The sequence below is a fragment of the Cnephaeus nilssonii genome (genome assembly GCF_951640355.1).
Source record: "Cnephaeus nilssonii genome assembly, chromosome: 7".
Lineage (NCBI taxonomy): Eukaryota > Metazoa > Chordata > Mammalia > Chiroptera > Vespertilionidae > Cnephaeus > Cnephaeus nilssonii.
In genome coordinates, this window is record NC_137078.1 from 32,770,212 (window position 1) to 32,797,709 (window position 27,498).

Here is a 27,498-nt window from a genome sequence, read left to right on the forward strand (position 1 = left end):
ACAATGCTCCAACCAGAAACCTGATTTCTCTCCTTTCTACTAACAAGGGCAAAATAAAGCACATGCATCCTGTTCTGATGCATCTTCAGAGCCTTCATTCCCCATGGGCCAGGTTCTCACTCATCTACGTGTAGGGCTATCAGAGTCTTCACGCTGGTCTCAGTATTAAGTCATTCCCCACTACAGTTTTACACACCACTTGCAAACATATTACGTTTGTACCCTTTTTTCAACCACAATATAATTTTACATTTACTTGTAATTTATTATCAAAATCAGCTGCCTCCACTCAACTATAAATTACATGAAAACAGGGATAAAGTCTCACTTTGCTCACTGAGAATTTGTGGTGCCTCATCCAGCACCTGACAAGTATTGGACACTAGAGAAATTTCTATTGAATAAAAAAATATTATTTTTAAGTATATATATTTTTTCTTGTGTTTTCCTTGGGGTCACTTTGCTCTAGTCAAGGTCAAGAGGTTTCTTAAATCAAGCCCAAAAGCCTCAGCTAGATGATAATGGTCCTCCAATAATCACACCCTCATTCCCTTCACCTTCAGGGGGTATCCCTGCTCAAGGTAGGCAACTCCCTTTCTTGTCTTCAGAAAACACTGTGGTTATTTCCACTCCTTGGCACTTGTTCATGATATATTCCAAACCAAGTTCTGTTTCTCCAAATCTTATGACAAATACAGTGGCAATTGCACTAGTTCCAAAGAACTTGAGTTTTTAGAAAAATCCTAAAGAAGTTCTTTTAAAAACCCTCATTTCTAGAGTGGCCATGACCCAATTAGTGGTTCCTGAATATGGTCTAACACAAACATAGCAATTACACTAATTTCAGGAAAATTTAAGAATTTGAATCCATTTTACCTTAAGAATAAAATATACCAGGTGGTCCCTTAATAAGGTAAAATGACTATTTATTCTCACATGTTGTTTGTTCTGGTATAAAGTGAAACAATGAATGAAAATGTGATCCCTTCCTGAAACAATTAGACCTTCCGATGACAATTAGCCCATCTAAGACCCTTTCACTGTCTGCTTTAATAGAAACACTTACAGCTCACTAGCCCCTGTTGGGCTTCCAAGAGTACATTATAATTTTTTTAATGTTCTGTGAACAGCTACTTTGAGAAAATTAGTGTAGTGTCTTACAAGCCAAGTGAGGAGAGTGGTTTTAAACGGGAGCATGGAAAATAGAAAATTAAGTTTCCCTCTCCCAAAACTATGGTGCCATGACAGGGGTATAACTAAATAAAATATAGAGGGGGAAAAAAGCTATACAGACATAAAAAGCATACAAATCATGCACACAAACATTCAAGAATTAAAATCACCACAACAAACACACTTTTGTGTCAAAGAGTAAATTGCAATAGGGAAGAGTAAGGAGTTTGAAGATGAATAATCTAGGTTTTGATTGGGGTCCCAACACTTAATAGTGAGATTTTTAACAAAATCTGAATTGCTGTGAAAAGTAAATGATATTACATAAGTAATATTAAAAAAAGATAACACAGTGCTGCTGTAAATTCATGTCATAAATTTATCAATGTTATGAAAACTGGACTGTAAGGGGGAAAGAGCAGGGGCATTAATAATAGGAGTTCTCGCCCAGCTGAGGTGGCTCGCTGGTTGAGTGTCGACCTATGAACCTATAAACCAGGAGGTCACAGTTCAATTCCTGGTCAGGGTACATGCCTGGGTTGCAGGCTCAATCCCTAGTGTGAGGCATGCAGGAGGAGGCTGATCAAAGATTCTCTATCATCATTGATGTTTCTATCTCTCTCTCCCTCTCCTTTCCTCTCTGAAATCAAGAAAAATACTTTTTAAAAATAATAATAATAGGAGTTCTAGTTACTGAGCATTTACAATCAGCCAAGCACTGTACTAAGGGCTTTTCATAAATTCTCTCATTAATTCCTCATACCTACCCAATGTGGTCAAAGCTATATTAGATAAAACCATGGGAATTAGCCATTTCTGTACATCAAAAAATGATCCCTTATTACCAATTTCATATGGTTTAAACTATCATCTGCCCAGGTTGGAGAGTATAAAACACAGAGAGACTAAGTGACCTAAGTTAAAATAGCCTAGTAAAGTCAGGTTTACAAGCCATATAGGTTTATGTCAGTAACTAATATGCTATAAATTCCCAGCAAGATGGCTGGTCTAAGAGTTTAGGAGGGGTAACCTCTAAGCTTTAATCAAGAATGATTTGCATGGTATTAGGGAATATACAAAGTCAAGAAATGATGCCAAAGCAAATTCAGCAAAAGAATTAAATGCTTACATTAATTAAAATACCTCATGTTTATTTCTGCTTCTGGGGTTACCCTTCTCCTCAATGAATTCTTATTCAACTTCAGACGATAAATATTTATTCAAGGTCTGACTCAATTTCAAATGTCCACCTAGACGGAGGAGCTTTTTCCCTCACCTCCCCCCATTCTTACCAACTGGAATTCAACTTTATTTTAAGAATTTTTTTTTATTGATTTCAGAGAGGGAGGAGGGAGAAAGAGAGAGAAACATCAATGATGAGAGAGAATCATTGATCGCCTGCCTCCTGCACGCTCCCTACTGGGGGGTGGAGCCCACAACCCAGGCATGTGCCCTGACCAGAATCGAACCCTGACCTCCTGGTTCATCCGTAGACGCTCAGCCACTGAGCCACGCGGGCTGGGCTCATCTTTCTTTTTAACAGCAGTTTGCCTTTTAATATATCTGATTACTCTCAACAAAAGTAAAAGTTTCTTGAAGAAAGCTCAATAAATGTTCAATTTGAGGTGCATACTAAGTCCACCATAAATGAAATTTGATAGGAATAAATAATCTAAGGAAATGGGTGATAAAATCTCCCCTGGTCTCGCCGGTTTAAGTGTTCTCTTTCACCTGAGCTCATCTGGAAACTGCCTTATGTCATTACTTACTGTTCCATAGGATATGCTAGAGGCCTTGTCTCCGGAACTAATTTAAGCTTCTCATCGGCAAAGATTCTTACTCTTTGACTTCACACACTGCCCGGCCAATGGCTTTACGCCAACAGACCTTGAATTACTGACATGAAAAAGGAGCCGTTTGGAGGAAAGCCCTTGAGGAAGAAGATGAACCAAGAGAGGAGCACAGCGAAGGAGAAGGGGCGCCCGTGCATGAACACCTGTTCCTGAGCGCTAGAGGCTGCCAGCTGCTCAGCCTCGGTAGACCCCGCCGCTGTGTTTTCAGAGGCGCGTGAGGACATCGCCAGCGTGGCCGCCCATTGGCTGCAGGCGAGACCGCCCGAGCCCTCGGCGGCCCGGGGCGGAGGGGCGCTGGCCTGCGAGCCGGCCTCTGACCGACAGGGGGAGCCCTGCGAGCGGCGGCTCCGCCTCGCCCGGCGCACTCCCTCCCCTCCCCGCCCCCTGCCTCCCGGCGCCACGCCCGCCCCCGGCCCAAGGCCAGTGCCTCGCGGGCCGGCGACCCGCAGCGCGCTGGCCGCCCCGCCCCGCCCCGCCCGGCTCCGCGGCGGGACGGGTAACGGTTACGAAGCACTTTCGCGCCGCGATTTCTGCTTAGTCATTGTCTTCCAGGAAACGCTTCCTCAGTTGGGAGTCAACTCTCCCGCGGCGGCCGCAGCGGCAGGAGCCGCAGCACCAGCGCGTCCTTCCCGGGCCGCCGCTCCGCCGCCGCCGCCGCCGGCCTCCCCGGGCCCGAGCGCAGGCCGAGGTCCCGCCGCGCGGGGCAGGCAGCCGCGCGCCCGGCTCTCCGGCCTCGGGCGCTGTGCCTGCGGGGCGGCCTCCTTCCCCGCCTGCGGCCGCAGCGCTCCTGGCCCCCTCCGGCGGCCGCTGCCATGGGCACCGACAGTCGCGCGGCCGGGGCGCTCCTGGCGCGGGCCCGCACCCTGCACCTGCAGACGGGAAACCTGCTGAACTGGGGCCGCCTGCGGAAGAAGTGCCCGTCCACGCACAGCGAGGAGGTGAGGGCGGAGACGCGGGGCTCCCGGGCAGGCCGCGGGCGGGCCGGGCGGCTCCGAGGGTGGGCGGCGCGGTGCGCACCTGGGCTCTGCCCGCGGGAGGAGGCTGAGGCCGCGGTCCCCGCGACTTGGTACCCAAAGCTGCTGCTGGGGGCAACGGGTCTTTAAAAACTTGGCAGGTGCAACTTTACACCGAGCGATGCCTCCATTCGTGCTTATGGCTGATATCCGAACTCTCAGAGGTATCGGATCCCTCTCCCGGCTGAGGGGTCAGAGAAGGCCAGCACGTCGCTCGGCCCCGCTCTCTTCCCACGGCGTGTTCAGGTGAAAAATAGTTTAGAGATTCGTTTTTGGAGAATTCAGATGAAGTAGTAGTAATCCACTTAGCTCGTGTGGGATGTGGACAATAGTTTCTCTGTTGCTGTGAGACAAATGACTAAACACTCAAATTCGGCTTTGAAACAAAGTATATGTTTTTCTTGCCGAAGAGTAATCTTAGTTTCTCTGCCCAAAGACTAATCACTGGTTTGAAGTGGCAGAGGTTAATGTGGAATCATACACTCGTTCCATTTCAGAGCGGACAGTGAATCATTGACTCTGCACGAATAATTGCGGAGGCATGTTGGTGGTATCAGACAATTCTATTAACAAACAAACAAAATAAAACTTCAATTTAGGAGCTCTATAACTTTAAGAAAGTTACTCTCTCTGACTGTAGCTTTAAAGTTGGGTATGTTCTTCAGCAGGCTGTTGTGAGGATGAAAATATATGTGAAAACGCTTACCATACAGGCATTTTATCTCCCTTATTTCCTGGTTCAATCGGAAAGATAAATATTTTTTAAATAATTGTTTATTTTTCTATTACAATTGACATACAATATTATATTAATTCCAGGTGTACCACATAGTGATTAGACATTTATGAAGTCACTTATGAAGTGATCACCCAGATAAGTCTGGTACCCATGTGACACCAATAAAACAAATATTGATTAAAAGAAAAGAAGGCCCTAAACTGTATCAGAATGTGATGTCATCAGCTGTGTTCCTAGGCAGTTTCTGCTCTTTAATATAAGATGTTGGTGATAAACTATACAGCAGCACATGACATCCATCTAAGTATGTGCTGGGCCTGTGCACAGGTCTGGTATTTGGAGTGAGTGTTCGTCCAGAGATGAGAGCACTGGTTGTAACTTTAAAAGGAATCAGAATCCTGTACCATATTGTGTCCAGGTTCCAGCTCAGTTTGCATGTCTTATTTTGTTCAAACCACTCCAGTTGGACTATTTCTCCCAAAGATAAAGTTTCTATATTTAGTTCTAGACCTTTAATTTCCTCCAGTGCTGCTGGTTCAGTATACCATTTCGCATGTATATTGATAATATTAAGTGAAATTTTCTCTTATCTCACTACAACACACTCTAGAGTAGTGGCTTTCTAAGTCTTTTACTGCAAACCCAGTAAGAAATGCATTTATCTTGCAATACAGATATATATATATATATATACACACACACACACACACACACACACACACTAGTATATAGTGTATGTATATATGGATTCATGAAAAGATACCCTTATTCTATACTGTGTATTCTGATTTTTTTCCTATCCTAATTTATTTTTTAAAACTTACTTTCTTAATGCAGTTATGAGTCACAGCCCACAGTTTTAAAAACATCATTCAAAAGATTAATTCTGGTTCGTGTGTTTTATTTTGGGTGCAGCATAAGAGGGGAAAAGTAAAGAAGCTAGAAAATATTTGAGGAACACTTGAGATATGGCAGCATATTGTAGGGAAAATATGCATGTTTTGTTTCTATGTAAAAAAGAACTTCATGATAACTAGGGCTTCAAATTGGGATATACTACTTGAAACAGTTTAACCTCATTGAATAGAGAAACTAAATAAAGCAGTCATGACAGAACATTTACACATTGAATAGAGAGTTTAAAATTTCTAAAAGTTCTCTTCTAGTGTTGATTTGCTTTGTTTTTATTCTGTGATCTCTGCCCAGATGTTTCGTTACACTGGAATTTTATGAAAGCAGATTTTTTGTTGTTGTTAATCCTCACCAGAGGTTATTTTTTCCATTGATTTTTAGAGAGAATGGAAAGGGAGAATGGGGGGGGGGGAGAGAGAGAGAGAGAAAGAGAGAGAGAGAGAGAGAGAGAGAGAGAGAGAGATCAATTGGTAGCCTTCCGAATGTGCCCCACAGGGGTCCGTGTCCTGCCACCCTTCAGTGTGGGCTCTAACCGCTGAGCATGCCAGCCAGGGTGAAATCAGATCTTTATTTATATATTTTTATTGATTTGAGAGAGAGAGAGAAAGATAAATATCAATGAGAGAGAAGCATTAGCCCCCTCCTGCACACCCCCTACTGGGGATTGCGTCCGCAACCCGGGCATGTGTCCTGACCAGGAATCAAGCTGGTGACCTCTTAGTGCACAGGACAAGGCTCAACCAAATGAACCACCCTGGCCGGGCAGATCTTGTATTTTAAATGGGCCATTATAGGACTGTTTTGCCCAATTCTTTGTTGTAAGGGTAGTTGACCAGTTGAATTATATGCTATTTTTTAAACTCTTATACAACTGCAGATTTAATGATACACTACATTATAATGATACTTATCTTCAGTGATACTATATAGGGGTGTGTGTGGGGGGGCGGGGGGGGAGGTAAGAATGAAGAAAGCAAAGAACAAACAGTACCAGGTTAATGTTCAGTTGATACAGATAACATGTAAAAGATTAAAAATCACTAGGTTTGTGATATAGTCAATGAATTTCTCCTATTATTACATTGGACTGTTCTATGGTTTATTCTGACATTTTTCAGAATCCAAGATTTATTAAAGAAATGGTTTCAATGCCTGGCCATTTTGGCTCAGCAGTTGACCGTTCAATTCCAGTCAGAGCAAATGCCCGGGTTGTGGGCTCGGTTCCCAGTAGGGGGCGTGCAGGAGACAGCTAATCGATGTTTCTATCTCCATCCCTCTTCCTTCCTGTCTCTAAAATCAAGAAAATACATTAAAAAAAAAAAAAAGAAAGAAATGGTTTCAAGAAGGGAGCGAATGAATACCCAGAAAATAGATGTACCTTCCTGAATTGGAATTCACTAGGAAAGCCTTAAGTATGCAAATGAGCCATTCTTCCAAAGGAAAATTTCATCAAATTCTCCCCTGATTTGAGCCAAAGCACTCCTGATAGAATTGTTAAATGACAGTCTGTCCTGCTGCCTCAGCTTTTACTAGTTTTTAAAAATAATATTGACTTGCAATTATCTGGAATAATTATCAACTAATTTTTATCTATGGACTTAAATTTGATTGTAAATATACTTTCTATAAAGATATAGACCTTGTAAACTGAATCTATGTGGATTATTGTATTGTTGTGGATTGTAAATCTTAACATAGGTGACTGAGCTCTTCAATTGATAAACCAGTTCATTGTAATTATCTGCACTAAGATATAAGCAATAAAGTGTGTATATCAGTTTCTATCATAAGCAGTCATAGATCAGATAGTCTCTGTTATTGCTATTAGGAAAGTGCTTTTGCAATTCAGGGACTTGCTGCTAGTTACACATTTATTTTTTCATTGATTGTCTATAGACTGCAAAGCACTGCGCCCTTGGATAATTAATTGTAAGGCAGTGATTTCAAACTGCTAGTGTTGCCCATTAGTAGTCATAAATCAATTTAGTGAGTTATGGAGCAGCATATTTTTTTCTAATTAAGAAAAAAAAAAACAGTGCACCTGGCATGCAGTGAACATAAATATTGTTTTGCAAATTTTCTATTATATGTATGTAGGTCCTCCCGAGGTGAATTATGTCTTGCTGTACCACTATCAAATAAGTTTGAAGTATACTGACATAAGAGATAAAAGAATATAAACACTTGAATGAATTTATAACATACTATAATGTTAGTGTAAAAATTTTATTTGCTTATATAAGAAAACATTGAAGACAGGTTGGACAGTGTAGACAAATGTCTAAGTGTTAGGAAATGACGTATGGACTGACATGCACATTGACTTCTGTAAGATATGACTGGTGGTTCTCAGACTTCAGAGGACATACCGATTGCTTGGGATGCTTGTTAAATAAAAGTTCTGCCCTTATGGAGTGGTTAAGCAGGTCTATTAGGAGGCTTAGTAATTTGAATTTTTAATAAACACCACAGGTGAGTCTGATGTAGGAGTTCCTCTGGCCACATTTAGAGAATCGTGTATTTGTCTTTGAGGAATATAGCATAGTAGTTAATATTAGTTCTAGTCAGGCTGCCTGGGCTTGAACCCATGTTTCTCCATTATAAATGTTATTGTTGATGTTTTTTGTTTGTTTCTTTATGTATGTTTTTATGTCTTAACAGTTTACTTAAAATTTTATTGGTACAAAAATACTTTTAAAATAATTAGATTATTGCTTTAGGTCATCAACATTTGAGAATTAAGAGTAGGATAAAATAGATATAAATTTATCTTTGTTGTAGAGAACAAACAACCTTGTAGAACTAAAATTTTGGTTTGTATAGTATTTCCTATTGACATCTTTTTCTACTTATCAAACCAATACATTCTTATTATATAAGTACAGAAAAGTGTATAGAGTTTGATTAACAGTTTCAAAATGCATTCCTTTTGCAGCTTCGAGATTGTATCCAAAAGACCTTGAATGAGTGGAGTTCCCAAATCAGCCCTGATTTGGTCAGGGTGAGTAAAATGTGGGTCAAAGAAATCATGTAGTCCAAAAGGGAAGTGAAGTAAGCAGGAAATTAATTTCCTTAGTTTTAATTGGGAAGTCAAATAGACAATTAGCATAAAACTCCCTGTGGCTAATATGCTGAGATGGCAGTCTGACTCAGTAAGCTTAAGCTTAAACAGAAAATCTAGACTGTGTAGTCAACTCTTCAACTATTTAAGATACTAGGATTCTCTGTACTCAATTCCCACCAGAGTTTTCTCATAATGTATTTTGTTCCAATTTGTATTTGGCCTGATAAAGCAATAACTATTATTAAGTAGTTTTGGTTGGTATATTGCTTTGCTAGAATATCACCCCAATAATATAGTCACTAGAAATAATTTTTTAAATGTCAGTTTCTGCTGAAACAGTAAGGAACTGTGTTTCATTAAATGTCAGTATATGACTATATACAGAACACTTGTCTCTAAACCACTCTTTGGGATCCATATCAGCCAAAGGTATATAACAAATCACATAGACTGCTTTAAAAGAATGGAGGAAGTTGTATGCTGGATATACTTGTTCCCCTGGGCGTACTGCAAGTTTTATGACTTGATAGCTGCTAGACATGCATTGATTAATGTCTGTTATCAGTCTCTGTTTCTCTAAAATTACCATTTACCTTATTTATGCCTGATCAGTAAACACTTACTGGCCAGGCACTATAATATGCTCAAGACTTGTGAGAAAGACCTCACTGTTTACTTTGTTTAAAATGTTTGTGATTAATGTAGAAAGTTTTTAGCATGTCATTATCCAGAATGGATAATAGTATTTTTCATTGGTTTCTTTTCTAAGTAAAATTATTTACGGTATTAGTGGTTCTAACTCCTTACAGGCCTCCTGCCCTCCACCCCCATTTATTTGTGTATGTGTTGTAATCTGAGTACCTGATCAAAATGAGACACTTTTCCCCAGAAAATGAACTCACACACACAGTGTTTTACCTGTATTTCAGGGCTTTCCAAACATTATGAAGCCCATTCAGACCTCAGGTAAAGAACCCTGTTATCTTTTGGGTTCCCTGCTGCTAAAGAGCTTTATGAATAGTAGAAAATATATAGCTAATCTAAAACATTTTATATTTATTGTAAACATCGTGTATTTATTTTAGGAGTTTCCAGATGTCTTGGAATGTACTGTATCTCATGCAGTTGAAAAGATAAGTCCCGATGAAAGAGACGAAATGAAAGTTTCTGGTAAAGTCTAGCCTTTCCAATTCATTATGTCATACAGCAGAAGTGATAGTTTTTATTGGGTATGGCAACAAGCCTTTCTTTGCTTCTGGTAATGAGGGACTTGGTTACTAAGTGTGATACATAGAAATTTTAATGTCAAATTAAAGGGACATTAACTCAGAGGGAATTACAGGAGGTCAGTGTTGGCTACTTCAGTGGAGTCACAATATAACTTTACCTTACTGTTCTTCACAGTCACTTACTAATTTATGTTTTGGACTTCAGAGCAGTGGGACGATTAAGCTGGAGGAAATGGAAAGAATAAAGAGGAGTCTTAAGAGCATTGGTTACCCAAAGCAGGCATAAGCCCTCCCTTCCTGGTGGGACACTGCCAAACAGTGGCTGAGATGGCCTGGGAGTATAGAAAGGAGTCTGGGCAACAAGTTTCATGGAGAGAAATAAAATACATATTATACCCACTCAACAAATGTATCAAGTGACTACTTGCCAGAGACTGTGTGAAGCTCAACAAATGAAAAGGTGCCCAGTTCTTGCACTCAGTATAGTCAGCATAACACAATAATGAAAAGCTTGAACTTGACTAAATTGAAATTTCTGGATGTGCAGGTTACTGACTCATATCATCTTGGGTTAACAAATTATTTAATCTCTCTGGGTCTGTTTCTTCATCTATAAAATTGGGATGCATCTGTTTCACAGGCTTATTTGTAAGTTACATGAAATTACAAAAGCATTTACCACAGTGTTTGGCATAAAGTTAAGTGCTAGGTAGCTATTATTTATTACCATTTGTGTTTGTGTTGTGGTTGTTTTTTCTTGGGGTGGAGGATGGACAGATGAGATGATATTTGTTGAGTCTTACTTTGTACCAGGCATTGTGCTTGTCCTTTTTTATTGTATTTCTTATAATTCTCAAAACAGTTCTATAAGGTAGGTCTATTATCCTCATTGCACAGGTGACATTAAATAACTTGAAAGTTGTCATACAGCCAACCCAGTAAGTGGTTGAACCAGGAATCCATCCAGACTCCAAAACCCATTTCTTTCAATTCGTTTCACATTGCTGTTTGTCTTGAAAAGGAAGTGAAAGCAACATTTTCCCTGTGGTTAATTGCAGTTCATTATGGTTTAGATTCATCTTGGATCTCTTACAACAGGCGTCCTCAAACTACGGCCCGCGGGCCACATGCGGGTGTTTTTGCCGTTTTGTTTTTTTACTTCAAAATAAGATATGTGCAGTGTGCATAGGAATTTGTTCATAGTTTTTTTTAAACTATAGGCCGGCCCTCCAACGGTCTGAGGGACAGTGAACTGGCCCCCTGTTTAAAAAGTTTGAGGACCCCTGTCTTACAAGTTGTCTTCAGTTCCCGGAGAGCTTCAGTACCCAAATTCTCCCCATATGAATAGCTTTCCTCTCTCTACTCATCTAAAAATGTCACTTTGAGAGAGAAAAGAACATTTCAAATGTCATACATTCCTGGTCCGAGGGACTGTGGTGGGGAGGGTTTGCATAGAGTATGATTATGGGAGCTAAGGTTGGACTAAAGTGAAGACTGACTCTCACCTGGCAGAGGAGCTGTGCTGGCTTTTAAATAGAGAACATGAGGAAAGCAGTGTTTTAGGAAGATTATCTAGTAGTGAAAAGGAAAGGAGAAATAAAAGAAATGTATAAGGAAAATTTGTGGTATACTGGTATGTTGAATCCCAGGCATTTTATATAGGGTATTTTATTAGCCAGTTTTCTATCCATTCTCCTTTTGGATTTTCTCTTTCCTTCTCTCCTACTAATCCATTTATCTATTTGAGTGAATTTAGATTTCTTTTGAACAGTGAATTTACATCAAGTAAATATAGACATGTAAAGTTGAGTTGAGCTCATCCAGTGGCTCAGTGGTGTGGTTGAGCATTGAGACCTATGAACCAGGAGGTCACAGGGAGGATTGTTTGTTTTCTGTTTTCTTCTCATTACAGGCAATTTTAGTCTCTCTATATATTATAGTTTATTGGAGAGCATAAATAATATGCTCCATTAATGTTTAATTCATTAAATGTACATTTTGAGTAATAAGTTTCTATTTATCTGACCTACCTTCTAACCAATGGGTAATTAATATTTGCTTTTTTGTTTTGACAAACAGATATTTGTTGGCAACTAGCATACAATTTAAAAAGTACAGTGAAAGTATACTTTTATGTCTTAAAATGAAAACTATAAAATAATGTTACTAGAAAAGAAAAAACAATACGTTCAGGATTATCTGTCATCTTAGTATTGTTAGCAGTGTTAATACTTAATAGTACAATGTTACCCAAATGTAGTAATCAGTTTTATTTCCTTTGTTACCCAGCAAAACTGTTCATGGTAGGATCAAATTCTTCATCATCAACTAAAAATGCAGTTGACATGGGTAAGCAAAATATTAACATTTTATCTTTATAGTGGACTTTAAATTAGTGTAGGTCAATGGACTTTAAAGTGGACTTTAAATTAGTGTAGGTCAATGTATTAGTTACATCTTTTTAAAAATTTATCTTTATTGTTGAAAGTGTGTCCCCTTTGTGTGTTTTTTCCCATTGACCCCCTCCACCCCGTCCCACCCCTCCCAGACCTTCACCACTCTATTGTCTGTGTTGATGGGTTATGCATATGTGCATATAAGATCCCCGGTTAATCACTCCCCTCCCACACCCATACCCCTGCCATGTTCAGACCCACATAAAATAGAAAATGAACTCATTCCAATTTTACTCTTTTTTTTTAAGATTTTTTTTTTAAAAAAAATTGAATTTTAGAGAGAGGGGAAGGGAGAGGGAGAGAGAAACATCAATGTGAAAGTGAAACATAGATCAGCTGCCCCTGCACGCCCCCTCCTGGGGAACCAGTTTATAACCCAGGCATGTGCCCTGACAGGAATCAAATCGGCAACTTTTCAGTGCACAGGATGATGCCCAACCAACTGAGCCATACCAGCCAGGGCAGCTGATTTTACCTTTTAAAGTGCTAACCTAATTTTCTAAAGCTTCTGTAGAATCATATTAAATTATGGAGGGTCATATTTTGATATATAAGAGGAATATAAAAGATGTAACATTCAACTGTTAACTATGTGTTTGGAGATAGAAATTCTCCTTAATCATATTCTTTGCCCTTTTAATACTATAGATGAAATCAAAACAACAACAAACAAACAAAGCATTTTTACCTATTTTCAGTACTTGGTTTAGGTTATTGTGGTATTATTACAGTTATTCAGTATCTCCCCCCTCCCCCAAATGTATTTATTTAATATATTCATCACAGGGGCTCAACCAGACTTAATTTAAAAAACAGACACAAAACAAATACAAGACCACAGCTAAAGACATAGGGTCCTATACAGAAATCAAGGCAAGGACAGACTATCTAAGGAAAAAGTAAAAAGACAGCAAAGAAGAGAGGCTGGACAGCCCAGCTCAGGGCTCTTGGCCGGAGACCTGCTTTGTGTAGGTTTCTTGTAGGCACTTCTTGAAGGCTGTGGGGTTTTCCAGAGCTCTGCAGCATGTGTGTTCAATGGGCTATCAATGTTGGGTTCTCCTAGCAGGCTTGGATGGAGAGCAGGATGGTCCTGATGGAATGTAGAGCAGACCACTTGTCCTTTGGGTGTCCAGGCAGATGTTACGCTGGATATCTATGTGGGGGTGAGGAATTTCACCGTGGGCACATTTTACTGGTAGTCACTGAGGAACTCAAGGGAGAGCTTATGCCTCAAGTCTTCCTATACTGTGCTAGCTGTTCCCACCCATTAGAAAAGGTTGTCTCATTCAGAGAAGGCAGAAGTTCCTTTGTCGCCAGACATCATGAGGGTCATCAGCTCTTGCTCACTGGGCCCAGGCAGGGCAGGACCCGCACTGGGCTCGGCTCCTTTATAAGCTGCAGTGACGCTGGTGGCAGCTGGGTTGCGGTTCTGGGAGGCCATCCGGGCAGCGCTGGCAGAGACATGGGAAGTCTGAGAACACGACTGTAGCTGCTAGTATTTTTTTCTTTTAAAACATTCTTCCAGTATTTACGTATGTTGAATACTTAACCCTTTGCACTCACTTGCTTTTTTCTCGATTCCTTTATTCTAATGCTAACCGTGTCGAGTCACACTCGACATCAGAGTGCAAAAGGTTAAATAATTAGTTCTTTAATATAACTGTGGAGTGCACAATAATCATTAAAAATAAACTCAAATTATTTTTATAGAAATTACTAGTATTTACCTCTATAAATATAGATTAAGACCATACATTCAGTTTTTCAGTCTCAAATTTATTTTTTGCTATGACCACCAGTTGCAGAATATTAGGTTAGCATTCTCATGATCATCTATGTGAGATACTAGTAGAACTAGAGAAGAAAATGTTATGAAGCTAAGGAAGGCACCAAAAAATCCTGGCACCTAGGAAACAAGGAGGTTTGTTCTCCCAGAGAGAGGAGCCTAAAGTAGCTGTGGGTTCCCCAAGAAGAGACAGGTCAAAGAAATCCACTTACCTACTACATAGACCAAGAAGATGAATGAACACTTACACTTTTCCTTTTTAATTCTCACCTGAGGATATGTTTTTATTGATTTTGAGAGAGATAGAAACATCAACCGGTTGCCTCCCATTTGAGTCCCGACGGGGATCAAATCTGCCTCCTAGGTATATTCCCTGTTCCGGAATCGAACTCAAAACTTTTTGGGGTACGGGATAATGCTCCAACCAACTGAGCCACCTGGCCAGGGCTGTACACTTAAACGTTTTTAGAAAATGGAAATATTCTAAGAAACAGATAAATTGTGAAACGGAGCAACCTGTTATATAAAAGACTAATGAATATATGGACAGAATTCAGTGGGATGTTTGAAGCATTCAGGGGGATGTTTTATTATGTTACCAACCTTTATTCTCTGTGTTTTCCTTCACATCAGCCTGTTCAGTCCTTGGAGTTGCACAGCTGGATTCTGTGATCATTGCTTCACCTCCTACTGAAGATGGAGTTAATCTTTCCTTGGAGCATTTGCAGCCTTACTGGGAGGAATTACAAAACTTAGTTCAGAGTAAAAAAATTGTTGCCATAGGTACCTCTGATCTGGACAAAACACAGTTGGAACAGCTGTATCAGTGGGCCAAGGTAAAGGACAGCTAGATCACGAGCACTGGGGGTGGGCGTGGGGGTGGGGGAGTTTCTCTTACAGTCCTTGCTGTATTCTGTTGAGTATCGTGCATATAGTGGACACTCACTGTGGAGTAACTATTCCAAATGTGGAAGTTTTGAGGCTGATTTTATATACAGAATTGGATTTTTTTTCCCCTCAAATATATAGGGTATCTCAAAAAATGTATACACAGTGTTTATTAAAATACATTTCAGTTTCAAAATTGAAATTGAAGTGTGTATACATTTTTGGGACACCCTATATGTCTAATTGAACTTAATATTAGTCTCATTTAAAATGAGTGACAAAAACACTAGAAAATGTGTATTGAAGCATTCATAGCCAAATGAATTAAGTTTTCTTCCGTTTAATTATGTGAAAAAAATATTACATTTTCATTAGCTATTATTAGACCATGGTTCTGATTTCCTAAAAGTAAGGGGCTATTATATATAACAAATATTTTGCTGACTATTATTTAAAGTTACATGAGGCTTAGTTTATACACTTGATAATGGAGTCACAAATTAATCCCCCCGTCCCCCGCCCTCCATTATCTGATCTAATAACCTACAAATTATTAGTGAAGTTGCTTACTGGTATTTTACCTTTACTCTCTGTATCTCTATTCCTTTTACTTCATCCCAGCCTTGTCCTTTTCAGAGCTTTCGGTTTCTTACAGACAAGAAGACCCTAGAGAAAGTGTTGCCCCTTCTTCCTTGGACTTGGTGGTAGCTGGAATGTGACTAAGGCCCTGCTAGAAAGCCTTGGGTGGTCCAGAATGTATCTATAAATTAACCAGAGGAGCTATTAGAAATTATCTAATTCTTCTCTTTTTCAAAATGTCTCTGCTTAATAACCATTTTATACTTTAACATTAAATGTACTTATCATTTGTGTTTGATCCTCTACCTTTAAGAATATTCCCTCTGTAGTTGGAACCATCAAGTCTGTTTCTGAGGCAGATGTATTAGATTGCAGGTTCTAGCAGGAGACATTTTAATATTGTAGTACTATATTGGCTTCCCCCCACCTAGAGCTATTTTTCCTTTCCCTGTTACTGCTAACAAGAGTTAGAAAACATACATTAATAAATACATTGATGTAAAAGTAATTTATAAACTTTTAAGTGCTATAGAATGTGATATTTCATAATTTCCAAACTGAGTCCTTGTATCATCATCTACTTTCAGTAGTACTTAATTTAGTGGAGATATCATGATTTTTTTTTTTTCACTTCTAGATCAAACCAAATAGTAACCAAGTTAATCTTGCCTCCTGCTGTGTGATGCCACCTGATTTGACTGCATTTGCTAAACAATTTGACATACAGCTATTGACTCATAATGACCCAAAAGGTAAGACAAATTTTCATTTATAGACTTTGGTCACGAGCTTTTATCTTACAAGAAACTACTTGTTAAAATTAAATTTCTAATTGTGTACAGTGATAGGTGCACAATGCTATTGCCTAGAACTATTGGTAATGGTTAGTTCAAAACCATATATGCCTTTTATTTTTGTTTCAGAGAGCTTTAGTTTTGTCTTTGTACCAATGGGGAAAAATGTGAAGGGATTGTTTCCTGAATATTGGCCTGTTTAGGTTTATAAGTATTAAGCTACACAGAAAAGATCTTTTAAGTTATTCTAAATAGTATCATATATAATTTTATCTAGTACAGCAAAGATTGTACCAAAGAGGCACTTAATTAAAGAGGATAAATATCTGGAAAAAGAGGCAGATAATTTAATTTGAAACAAGCATTTTAGGATTGGTGATTGAATAGGTATTTTATTAAGACATATATTTGGTTCTAATAGAAATATTATTTGATTAATGAGAATGGCTTGTCTGCCTTCTGTAGAATAATTTTTTTGTCAACTTTTACATGAGAACTAGGAAAGCTGGGAAGAGAATGTTTTACACTTGATACTGTTGTTTATTCTGTTCTATTCTCATTTTTTCACTGTTTTGTAGGGAGAGGAGGAGGCATTTTACTTAGTAAATCTACAGGCTGTATGAAATAGTATTTTTGGTGTAGTTTTGGGGTTTCTTTTTGTTTTTTAATCCTCACCGAGAATATTTTTTTTCCATTGCTTTCTAGAGAGAGTGGAAGTAAGGGAGGAAGAGAGAGAGAAAATAAAAAATCTACTGGTTGGCTCTTGCTACTGGGGTTGGGGAACCTGCAACTGAGGTACATGCCCTTGACTGGGAATTGAATCCACAACCCTTCAGTCTGAGGGCAACGCTCTAACTGTTGAGCAAACCAGCCAGGGCATTTTTTGGTGCAGTTTTAAGTGACAACTGTCTTGTGAATTTTAAATATCCAAATTGGAGGTAATTACATTTTATAGATTATCATTCCTGGAGAAAAAACAATGGGTTTTTATTTCCATGTCTAAAAAGATGGCATTATATTAGTGTTTTGATTCAGTTAATTTTTAGGATGCTTATGGATAACCTCTTAAGACTTTATACTACTTTTGTTAGCCATCTGTCTCATTCTCATTTTTCACATTCTGGAGGAAGCGGAGGAAGAGTTTTTCTTTTGTTTCTTGTTAACCATATTTTTATTGATTTCAGAGAGGAAGTGGGGGGGGCGGGGAGAGAGAGAGAGAGAGAGAGAGAGAGAGAGAGAGAGAGAGAGAGAGAAAGAGAAAGAAACAGAAACATCAATGATGAGAGAGAATCATTGATCGGCTGCCTCCCTCATGCCCCACATTGGGGATGGGGCCCTCAATACAGGCATGTGCCCTGACCGGGAATTGAATCATGATATTCTGGCTCACAGATTGATGCTCAACCACTGAGCCGGGCAAGGAGAAAGAGTTTTAATAGTTTTGTTCCTCAAATGCTGGGCATCCTGCTAAATGCCTCAGAGAGAGTATCTATAATCTTCATAACAACTGAAACTAGGCATTCTATTGATGAGAATGGAAGCCTTGGAGGTTAAGAAACTAGCCAAGGTCACTCCACTGGCACAGGGTCAAGTTTGAACTTGACCTAGGTCCTGGCTGAATTTAGAGCCTTTCCTTACTATGCTATACTGTCTCTCTGATCTGAAACATTTCAAATCAGCCAGTACAGCATAGCGCACAGATTCACTTTTTTTAAAGTCATTTTAGTGAAAACCTAACAAAGAATTGCTATTGCTGATTCATTCTATAATATAAACCACTAAAATTTTAACTTTCCATAGGTTGGTAATATTATATCAACTTACATTTTTACTTTGGGTTGGGGACTCTTTCAACAGTAATTATTACCAATAGCAGTTGTTATCAGCAGCTCATAGATGAGCCTGTACCCTGATCTAGCTCCACTTGGAAAAAACTCTATCCTTTTTCTAGTAGGAAAGGAAATAGGAAAAGACTAAGGTGTCTAGTATTTTGTTTCCATGCTATTTAAATGTTGGCATGTAGATTATGTGCTAATACATAATTGTTATGGCAAAATATAGTGCATATGTATCTCAGAAGAGAAATGTAATCCTTTTTTGTATGTTTTTGTTTTACTGATATAATTTGACAATTGGATGTCTTATTTTTTTTATCTGTACTGTTGAAAGTACTACATATGTCCCTTTTTTCCCCCATTGACCCCTTCTAGCCTGCCCCCACACTGGATGTCTTCTTAATTTTAATTCTAAACCCTTTGATTAGAATATATAGACTGATCCTGCATATGCCATTACGAATCTTTAACACTTTGATCTATGAACGAAGCAATTCTTCTCTTAAAATATTTGTCATGTTTACTGATTCTAAGGAGTTAATGTAGTTGAATCAAACATATGTAGTTAAGCCCTGGCCAAGTGGCTCAGTTGATTGGAGCATTGTCTCAATTTTATCCTTCTTCCCTCAAGATAGTCTCTTCTCCTTTAGACTATCTGATAAACAAATCCATGTTAATGTTACTTTTCCCAATGAGACATTTGCTTTCTGCTTATGAAACTAGCTGTTTATTAGCTGTGTGATCTTGGGCAGGTTATCTAACTTGTCTGCTTTAGTGTCCTCTTGTAAAGGGGGATATTACCTATCTCCTAGGGTTAATGTGTGGATTCAATGAGTTAATACATCTAAAATACTCAGAAAAGTGCCTGGTGAATAATAGTAGATAACATTTACTGGGAGTTTACTATTGGTGCTATTCAAATATCACAGCAGTTCATTGGGGCAAACTGGTCCTCTAGTGCTTCCAAATCATCTATATAATAAAGAGCCAGGGTCGTAATGACTGTTACGACCAAAGGTTTGACCAGACCAGAAGTCAGTGCTGGGTTGCTGTGGCGACCCAGCACTGACTGGCTAGGGGGCTGTAGGATCAGGCCTAGAGAGAGGCCTGCAGAGAGAGAGGCAGGGTCTTATCCGTAGCCTCTGTGGCAGCCGTTGATCAGAACTTGCCTCTCTTTCTCTCCCAGCCTGGCCAACAGCCCCACCTTCATTTCTCTCTAGGCCTCCACCGGGCTACTGATCAGCTCTGCCTTTCTGATCAGGCCCCATTGATAGGCCCAGGGATGCTGACTGGCATAGAAACTGACCAATCAGAACCAAATCTGGGTGACTATAAGGAGCCAATGGCTGCCTAGGAGGCAGAGCTTTTGATGCTAACTGGCACAGAAACTGACCAGTCAGAACCAAATCTGGGTCAACTGTGAGGAGCCAATGGCTGCCTAGGAGGCAGAGCTTTTGACACTGACTGGCATAGAAACTAACCAACCAGAACCAAATCTGGGTCAACTGTGAGGAGCCAATGGCTGCCTAGGAGGTGGAGCTTTTGACACTGACTGGCATAGAAACTGACCAATCAGAACCAAATTGGTCGGCAGAGGAGGGCAGTTGGAGGCAAGATCGGGCTGGCAGGGCAGGGCAGTTAGGGGCGATCAGGTAGGCAGAGGCAGTTAGGGGCAATCAGGCTGGCAGGGGAGGGCCGTTAGGGGTGAGATCAGGCCGGCAGGAGAGGGCAGTTGGGGGCAACCAGACTGGCAGGGGAGGGCAAGTTGGAGATCAGGCCAGCAAGGGAGGGCAGTTAGGGGTGATCAGGCAGGCAGAAGCAGTTGGGGACAAGATCAGGCAGGCAGGCAGAGAGGTTAGGGGCGATCAGGCAGGCAGCAGAGACAGGGGTGATCAGGCAAGCAGGCAAGAGGTTAGGGGCGATCAGGCAGGCAGGCAGAGGGGTTAGGGGCAATCAGGCAGGCAGGCAGGTGAGTGGTTAGGAGCCAGTGGTCCCAGATTGTGAGAGGGGTGTCCAATTGGAGTGGTGCAGGCTTGGCTGAGGGTACCCGCCCCCCGTGCATGAATTTTATGCACCAGGCCTCTATTATTGTATAAATGATACTTAATATTTAACTGTATGGTTGCTTCTGACCCAGTGGAATCTTTTCATATTGATTGATTGATTCAGCAGACACCTACTCTGTTCCAGGCATTGTTTCTAAGTACTAGAGATATACAACCAAGTCAGACAAATTCCAGCTCTCACCGAATTGATTTTCTAATGGGAGGAGACAAACAATAATGTAAATGATAAATGGTGATATATGGTATAGAGAAAAGTTGGCTAAGGGAGAAGTGTGCTCAGCTTAGGGATTATTGGTCAGGGAGGCCTCCTTGCTAATGCAACATTAATCAGAGACCCGCAAGAAGGGAGTCAACCATGTGGGCATCTGGAAAAATAGTGTTCAGGAAAGAGGGGGCATCTGATGCAAAAGCCCCCAAGGTGTGAATGTGCTAGAGCAGTGGTCGGCAAACTGATTAGTCAACAGAGCCAAATATCAACAGTACAATGATTGAAATTGCTTTTCAGAGCCAAATTTTTTAAACTTGAACTTCTTCTAACGCCACTTCTTCAAAATAGACTTGCCCAGGCCGTGGTATTTTGTGGAAGAGCCACACTCAAGGGGCCAAAGAGCTGCATGTGGCTTGCAAGCCGCAGTTTGCCGACCATGGTGCTAGAGGATTCCAGGATATAGCTATGAGGCCAGTATCCCTGGAGAAGAGGAAGTAAGGAGAGGAATGGTACATCAGGGCAGTAGTAGAGGGTTTGGACATGAATGTGGAAGAGAAAATAATGATTTCATCAAAGAGATGCAAATTAAAAGATAACCATTGGCAAAGATACCTTAAATGACTGCTGGTGCTCCTGAGGCTAGGGTAAGATTGGCACTCTAGCATTGTCAGCTGCTGCTGGATGGCCTTTCTGAAAAGCAGTTGGCAATGTGTTATCTATCTAGTCTTCAAAGTGTACTTGGACTTGGAGCTTGTCATTCCATAGCCACGCATGCATTTTAGCATTTTTATTAGCAAAATATTAGAAAAAACTACATTTTTGGCCAACAATAAAGAAATATATAAATTTTGACATCGATATAATGTAATATTGGAAAATTATTTAAAATAATGCTTCTATGGGACATTTAATTATATGGGAAATATTCATTATCACATAAGTGGAAAAATAAGTAAATTAGGCTGTAACTACAGTATGATTTCTAGTTTTTAAAATATTGAGATAGATAGATAGATAGATAGATAGATAGATAGGTAGATAGGTAGATAGGTAGATAGGTAGGTATAGGGAAAACGTTGGGGAAAAAATGCATGGCAATGGAAATGGTCTGTCTCTGGTTGATAGGATAATGGGTAACATTTTTTTCCTACTTTCCTGTATTTTCCTTAGCAATATATTAGAATCACCTGGAGATCTTCAAAAAAGTATCAATATTCAGGCTCCATTCACTAGATGTTATGAATTAAATAGGCTGGGTTACAGGTATAGATACTTTCTGAAGAACTGCCTCGGACCGTCTGACATCCTGGTTCAGTTTCACAGCACCCATTAAGGATAAGCATATTTTATATTCAATTTTGAGGTGTGTCTTGTGTTATATTTAAACTAGAGGCCTGGTGCATGAATTCGTGCATGGGTGGGGTCCCAACTAGTGGGGGCGGGGGGGGGGCTGGGATGTGATCAGCAATTGGCCCTCCCAGCAGGCAGTGGGACACCCTTGCCAGCCCAGCATCCGGATCCATCCTGCTGACGTTAGCACTGGTTGTAAGGACCCACCTGGCGGCTGCTTTTATATCCTTTCTTCTTTGTGGAGCGTCTAGGGAGGGGAAGCAGCCACGGTGCCCGAGGCTGACTTCCAGGAGGCCGGTGGCACTGTCAGGATTGTGCCAGCGGCTTTGGTCCATCGGTGCCTGGCCCGTTCTCCAGAGATTGGACCTGCAGCACTACTGAGGGAGAGAGTGGCTGCCACCAGGCTGGTGGGCCATCGGGAAGGGTCAGTCATCTGAGCGGTGCTCCCACTATGGGAGCGCACTGACCATCACTCCTGCATTGAGCATCTGCCCCCTGGTGGTCAGTGTGCGTCATAGCAACTAGTCGACTGGTCCTTTCAGTCGTTCAGATCGTTCAAGATCGCTTAGGCTTTTATATATATATAGATGCTTACCTACATAGTAAAGTGCTTTTGTTTTCAAATTTAACTCTGGTTTTTTATTTGTTGTTGTTTTTTTGTTTTAAGAACTGCTTTCTGAAGCAAGTTTTCAAGAAGCTCTTCGGGAAAGCATCCCTGAAATTCAAGCACATGAGTGGGTGCCACTGTGGCTACTGCGATATTCAGTCATTGTAAAAAGTAGAGGAATTATCAAATCAAAAGGCTACATCTTACAAGCTAAAAGAAGGGGTCCTTAACTATGACTTAGGATCATAACCTACTGACTTGTATTTTCTTTGACTATAAGATAAAATTGAGATATGTAAAAATCTATTTACTGTGGTGTCATTGAGGCAAATATTCTTTAGTTATATTTGACATGTTACCTGTCAAGTTTTAAATACTTCTCTTGCCTCCTATCAGTAAACTCACATGAACCTCTGTATTGTTTTCATTAAACTATTGTTTTCTAATTGAAATCATCTACAAAGAAAATATTTGCAATATATTTTGCCTTTATTTTTATGACTAATAGAAATCAAGAATGTTTGTTGTTAGATATATTTTGGCCTAGGCATCAGGATAATGTATACTAGTATACATATTTTTTATTTCCAAAAAACTCATTAATTGCTTCTTACTCTATAGTGTAACTAAGCAATTTGGTTACAATTGTTAAAACTGCTGAAATACTGGAAGATATTTTTCCTGTTGATAAGATTATTATATCTCAGAGTAACTGGAGTAGCTGGGATCTAGTAGTAGTGTAAATAAAATTCATGTTTTCAATACATGGATAGAAACAATTTTTTATTAAGTTTACTTAATAACCTTGCTTGTAGTTTACCTATAATGATTTAACCTTGTATTCCTGTGCCATATTTTCTCTTGCTGTTATTTACAAAGACAAACCAAAGTAAATCTAAAAAGGAGACTAGAATCACCCCAATAAATTCAACTTAAAAAAAAAAACAAACAGAAAAAAATAAAAATGAGACTAGAAACTTTGAAATTATTGTTTGGAAGTTTTATAAAAGCTACTTATTACTTTCAGATTCTTTTTAATTCTTGATTTATCCTTAATATTTTGCTATTCATTCAAGAATATCCAATAAATATTGAGCAATTACCATGTGCTGGGCACTGTGGGCTCTGGAAAGAGGAGGGGGCACAGGGATTAAGAGTAAGTTGCTAAATATGATATTTGTTCCCCACTAATAACTGACTGTGAGGGACTAAAAGCAAGGAAAGAGGTATAAAAAGCCTTAACTATTTAAAAGCAAAACTTTAGAGCTAAAAGAGACTTTAGATCATTTAGTATAATTCCTCATTAAAGAGCCAGAAAACAGCAAATAAATAATCTTTGACCTATGATATATACTATAGATCTCCTTAATTCTATACATTTGGGAAGTTCTTTAAAAATCTCTTTTCTCTCAATACTTTTAAACCATGCATTTTAATATCTGATTTATAAATATAAACATATATATAAACTAATACATAAAACTAATTTGCCCAACTTTTTCAATGTAGGGAAAAAAACTATGGTTCCGTATTCAAAGTAAATACACTAGACTCTTTTCCTACCATAAATAAGGTTTTGGGTTTAGTGGTTAGATAACATTATCAGAATTATAATGTTAAATCGACTGATTTACCTGATAAAACTTATTTAGACTTTGAGCTTCCTAAAGCCTTATATAGCCTTTATATTAATTGTGTGTAATGTTATTAAATGTATATAGTTAACTTTTTTATTTGGAAATATACATGTTTCATATAATGTAAGTCTTTAAACAAATGCTCGTTTTAATTTAAGCCTATATACAATGAGTTGGTCAAGATATTTTAAGAGGAAATTATAATATCACATTTATTGTTTTCTTTTAACCCTCGTCTTACAAATAATGGCTTGTTTAAGGGTTATTTTGAAATGGGAAAAGGATGTTGTTAATGTATCCAAGCTTGAGAGGAGCCTTTCTGTGTTCTTTCCCCCGCTCCTGACAAAGAAGATTATAGATTCATTTTGTGAAAGGGATCATGTTTGAAATTTTTAAATGTTTGTTTCATTTCTCTATCTTTAATTAGTTACTGAATAACTTTTTTTAAAAATCTATTTTGATTTCAGAGAGGAAGAAAGAGGGAGAGAGAGAGAGAGAGAAATATCAATGATGAGAGAGAATCATTGATAGGCTGCCTCTTGCACGCGCCCCCTACTGATTGAGCCCAAAACCCGGCATGTGCCCTGACTGTGAATCAAACTGTGACCTCCTGGCTCATAGGTTAATGCTCAACCACTGAGCCACACCGGCCAGGCTGAATAAACTTTTTAAAGAAAAAAAACTGATTTTTTAAGACTATAATTTTTCTAGCTGATGTTCACATCTTTTTTTGTGTGTGAACTATCAGAAAATAGTGAATACTTTTCAAATATTTAAGAACTTAATGTTTAAAAAGCCATAAAATAAAGAAGTGGTACTACCAAATAATTGCTTAAAGCTGAAAGCTAAGTTATCAATAGTGTCTATAACAGATATATTTTCTGGGGAGATGAGTATCCAGGGACCAAGACAGAAAGAATTCATCTAATTTTTTTTCCAGTAAACATGAAAACACACACAACACTGCAGCTTATTATTACATTTCCAAAATACACTGGAGCCTTACTTTAGCACAATATACTGTAACTTGGGAGTTTGTTTTGTGATAAGTCTATCTTGAATTTCCATCCAAGAAACTGTAGTCACCAGAAGGACCAAGGTGTCTTATAAAATATGTCCACAGAGTGTAAATTCTGAAGACCACTTGTGCCAGTACACTAGTAGAGTATTCACTTAGGGATAACCCATGCTAGAACTTGAATCATAAATAACAGCTAATAATTTTTCCATTCTCAAAGATTAGACAGCTGTGTGTGAAATGGAAAATAAAGTCATTCTATTTTGAATGAATAGTTCAGACTTTTCTCTACCAGAGCCAATTAGTAACTGAAATAGAATCTCCATTTTCAGTGATAAAAGATCTAAGTTTCATTTAATTATATCTCTTTTCAGACAAGATTTCCGTTCTAATATTTCCAGCCATCATTTTCAATATTTGGGAATGTAAGCGACTGATATATTTATTGTATATTGGCTGACAGTTCATTTTTCTGCCAATTGTACATTTAGAGAAATTTGAAGTTGTTTTAATGAGAACTTATTTGTTTTTTTATCCTCACCCAAGGATATGTTTGGTATTTTTTCATTGATTCTAGAAAGAGAGGAAGGAAAAGGGAGAAAGAGAAAGAAACATAGATGTAAGAGAGAAACATCAATTGGCTGCCTCCTACACATGCTTCTACTGAGGATCAAACCTGAAACCTGGGTATGAGCCCTGACTGGGAGTACCAATACCCTTCAGTGCATGGGACAATGCTCTAACCATTGAGAACACCAGCCAGTGCTGAACCTGTTTTTTTAAACTTAACTTCCTAATATATGAGAACTTAAACCTGTTGTTTTCCCACAATGTTAGTGGGATGTCAGTTTTATTTTTAAAAATATGTAACATAACTTTTCCCTACCAGATAATTCTACTGTTATGTGTCTATAGTGATGTACTATAAAATACAGACAAAATAGAAAGCATTGTTTTTTTTTAATCCTCACTTGAGGATATGTTTTCATTGATGAGAGAGAGACAGAGAGAGAGACATCTATCGATTGCCTCCTGTATACACCCTGACCAGGAATCAAACCCACAACTTTTTGGTATACGGGACGACCCTCCAACCAACTGAGCCACTTGGCCAGGGCAAAAATATAATGCACCATCAGCACGTGGGAACAGCAGGGCTGCTGGCAGACTGGGGACTGGAGCCACAGCACGAGGGGCTGGGCAGGGGCGCGGAGGATGGGCCGAGACCCGCTCCTGTGCCCACTGCAGCCTTGCCGCCCACAGTTCCTTTCAAGGTGCACGAATTCATGCACTGGGCCCCTAGTTAATATTTATAATAGTTTTTAATTTTACTTATGAATTGAAAGTGTGAGTATATTTTAATTGTTTTAACAGTTAAAAACATCTTGAAACATACTGATTTTGAACTCAAACTGAGTATATGAAAATAAATTATGAATAATTTTTAAATATCCAAGCCATAAAGCTATTCATGCATTCATTCAACAGCTATATAAAATGCTTAATATGTAACACACTGTGCAAAGTATTTGGCAGGTAAACACTGAAATATAGAGATCTGTACATGAACCAGACCAATAAAAACCTGCATCTATTAATGATAGCTGTGGTGAAAAGGGATTGGGGGATACATGGAAGGAAATGGGGTTTGGAAGTACTATTTTTAGAAGACTCTTCTGAAGAAATTAGCTTTAGGACAGGATCAGAGGAGGAGGTATGGGCAGGCATTCTACCCAGAGGCCCTTTTTGCCCGGTTTATAGATGTGCTTTTATTGAATGACAGTTTATAATGTAAACTTTAGAAATTTAGTGGAAACACTTTAAGATCTTGTGCTTACCAAAGAGAAGGGAATGACTTCTGATGAGATAAGAGTAGGTAAGGTTGGGAAAGTCATGTTATATAAAAGAGAGACTGAAACTTGCTCAAATCCCCTGAACATATCAGGATATACTCTTATGTAGTTTCACTACCAGAAAAGTCAAAAACTTAGTATGTATCCCTCAGTAATGAATAAATGTATAAAATGTTATATAAGATTTTTGTGTGTTGGTCCATTATTTTAAGAAGATTCATATTTTACAATATGCATTACTTATTTTGACTGAGCACTATTTTCCTTGTTTCTTTACTCACTGTTGATTCTTGCATCCTACTCCATTTATGTTCCCTTTTTTCTTGGTTAAGTGTGTCCTTAGTAATTAGCAAAGGTCTTTGGGCAATAAATTTTTGGGCCCTGTTTGTCTGAAAATGTCTTTATTTTGTTCTCAATCTTAATGGTCATTCGACACTA

General features: G+C 39.0%; 1 protein-coding gene and 1 pseudogene across 2 annotated transcripts; one reads left to right on the forward strand and one right to left on the reverse strand.

The window, feature by feature from the left end:
• Positions 1-3,445: 3,445 nt before the first annotated feature.
• Positions 3,446-27,244, forward strand: GCLM (glutamate-cysteine ligase modifier subunit). The gene is made up of 7 exons (XM_079776023.1): positions 3,446-3,964; positions 8,626-8,691; positions 9,840-9,924; positions 12,273-12,332; positions 14,859-15,061; positions 16,330-16,444; positions 22,613-27,244. Exons 1-7 carry the CDS (start codon positions 3,839-3,841, stop codon positions 22,780-22,782), a joined length of 825 nt encoding a protein of 274 aa, XP_079632149.1. The 5' UTR covers positions 3,446-3,838; the 3' UTR covers positions 22,783-27,244.
• Positions 12,704-14,845, reverse strand: LOC307102456 (ubiquitin-conjugating enzyme E2 C-like; annotated as a pseudogene). Its single transcript has one exon. The product of its transcript is annotated as a ubiquitin-conjugating enzyme E2 C-like (transcript).
• Positions 27,245-27,498: the final 254 nt, after the last annotated feature.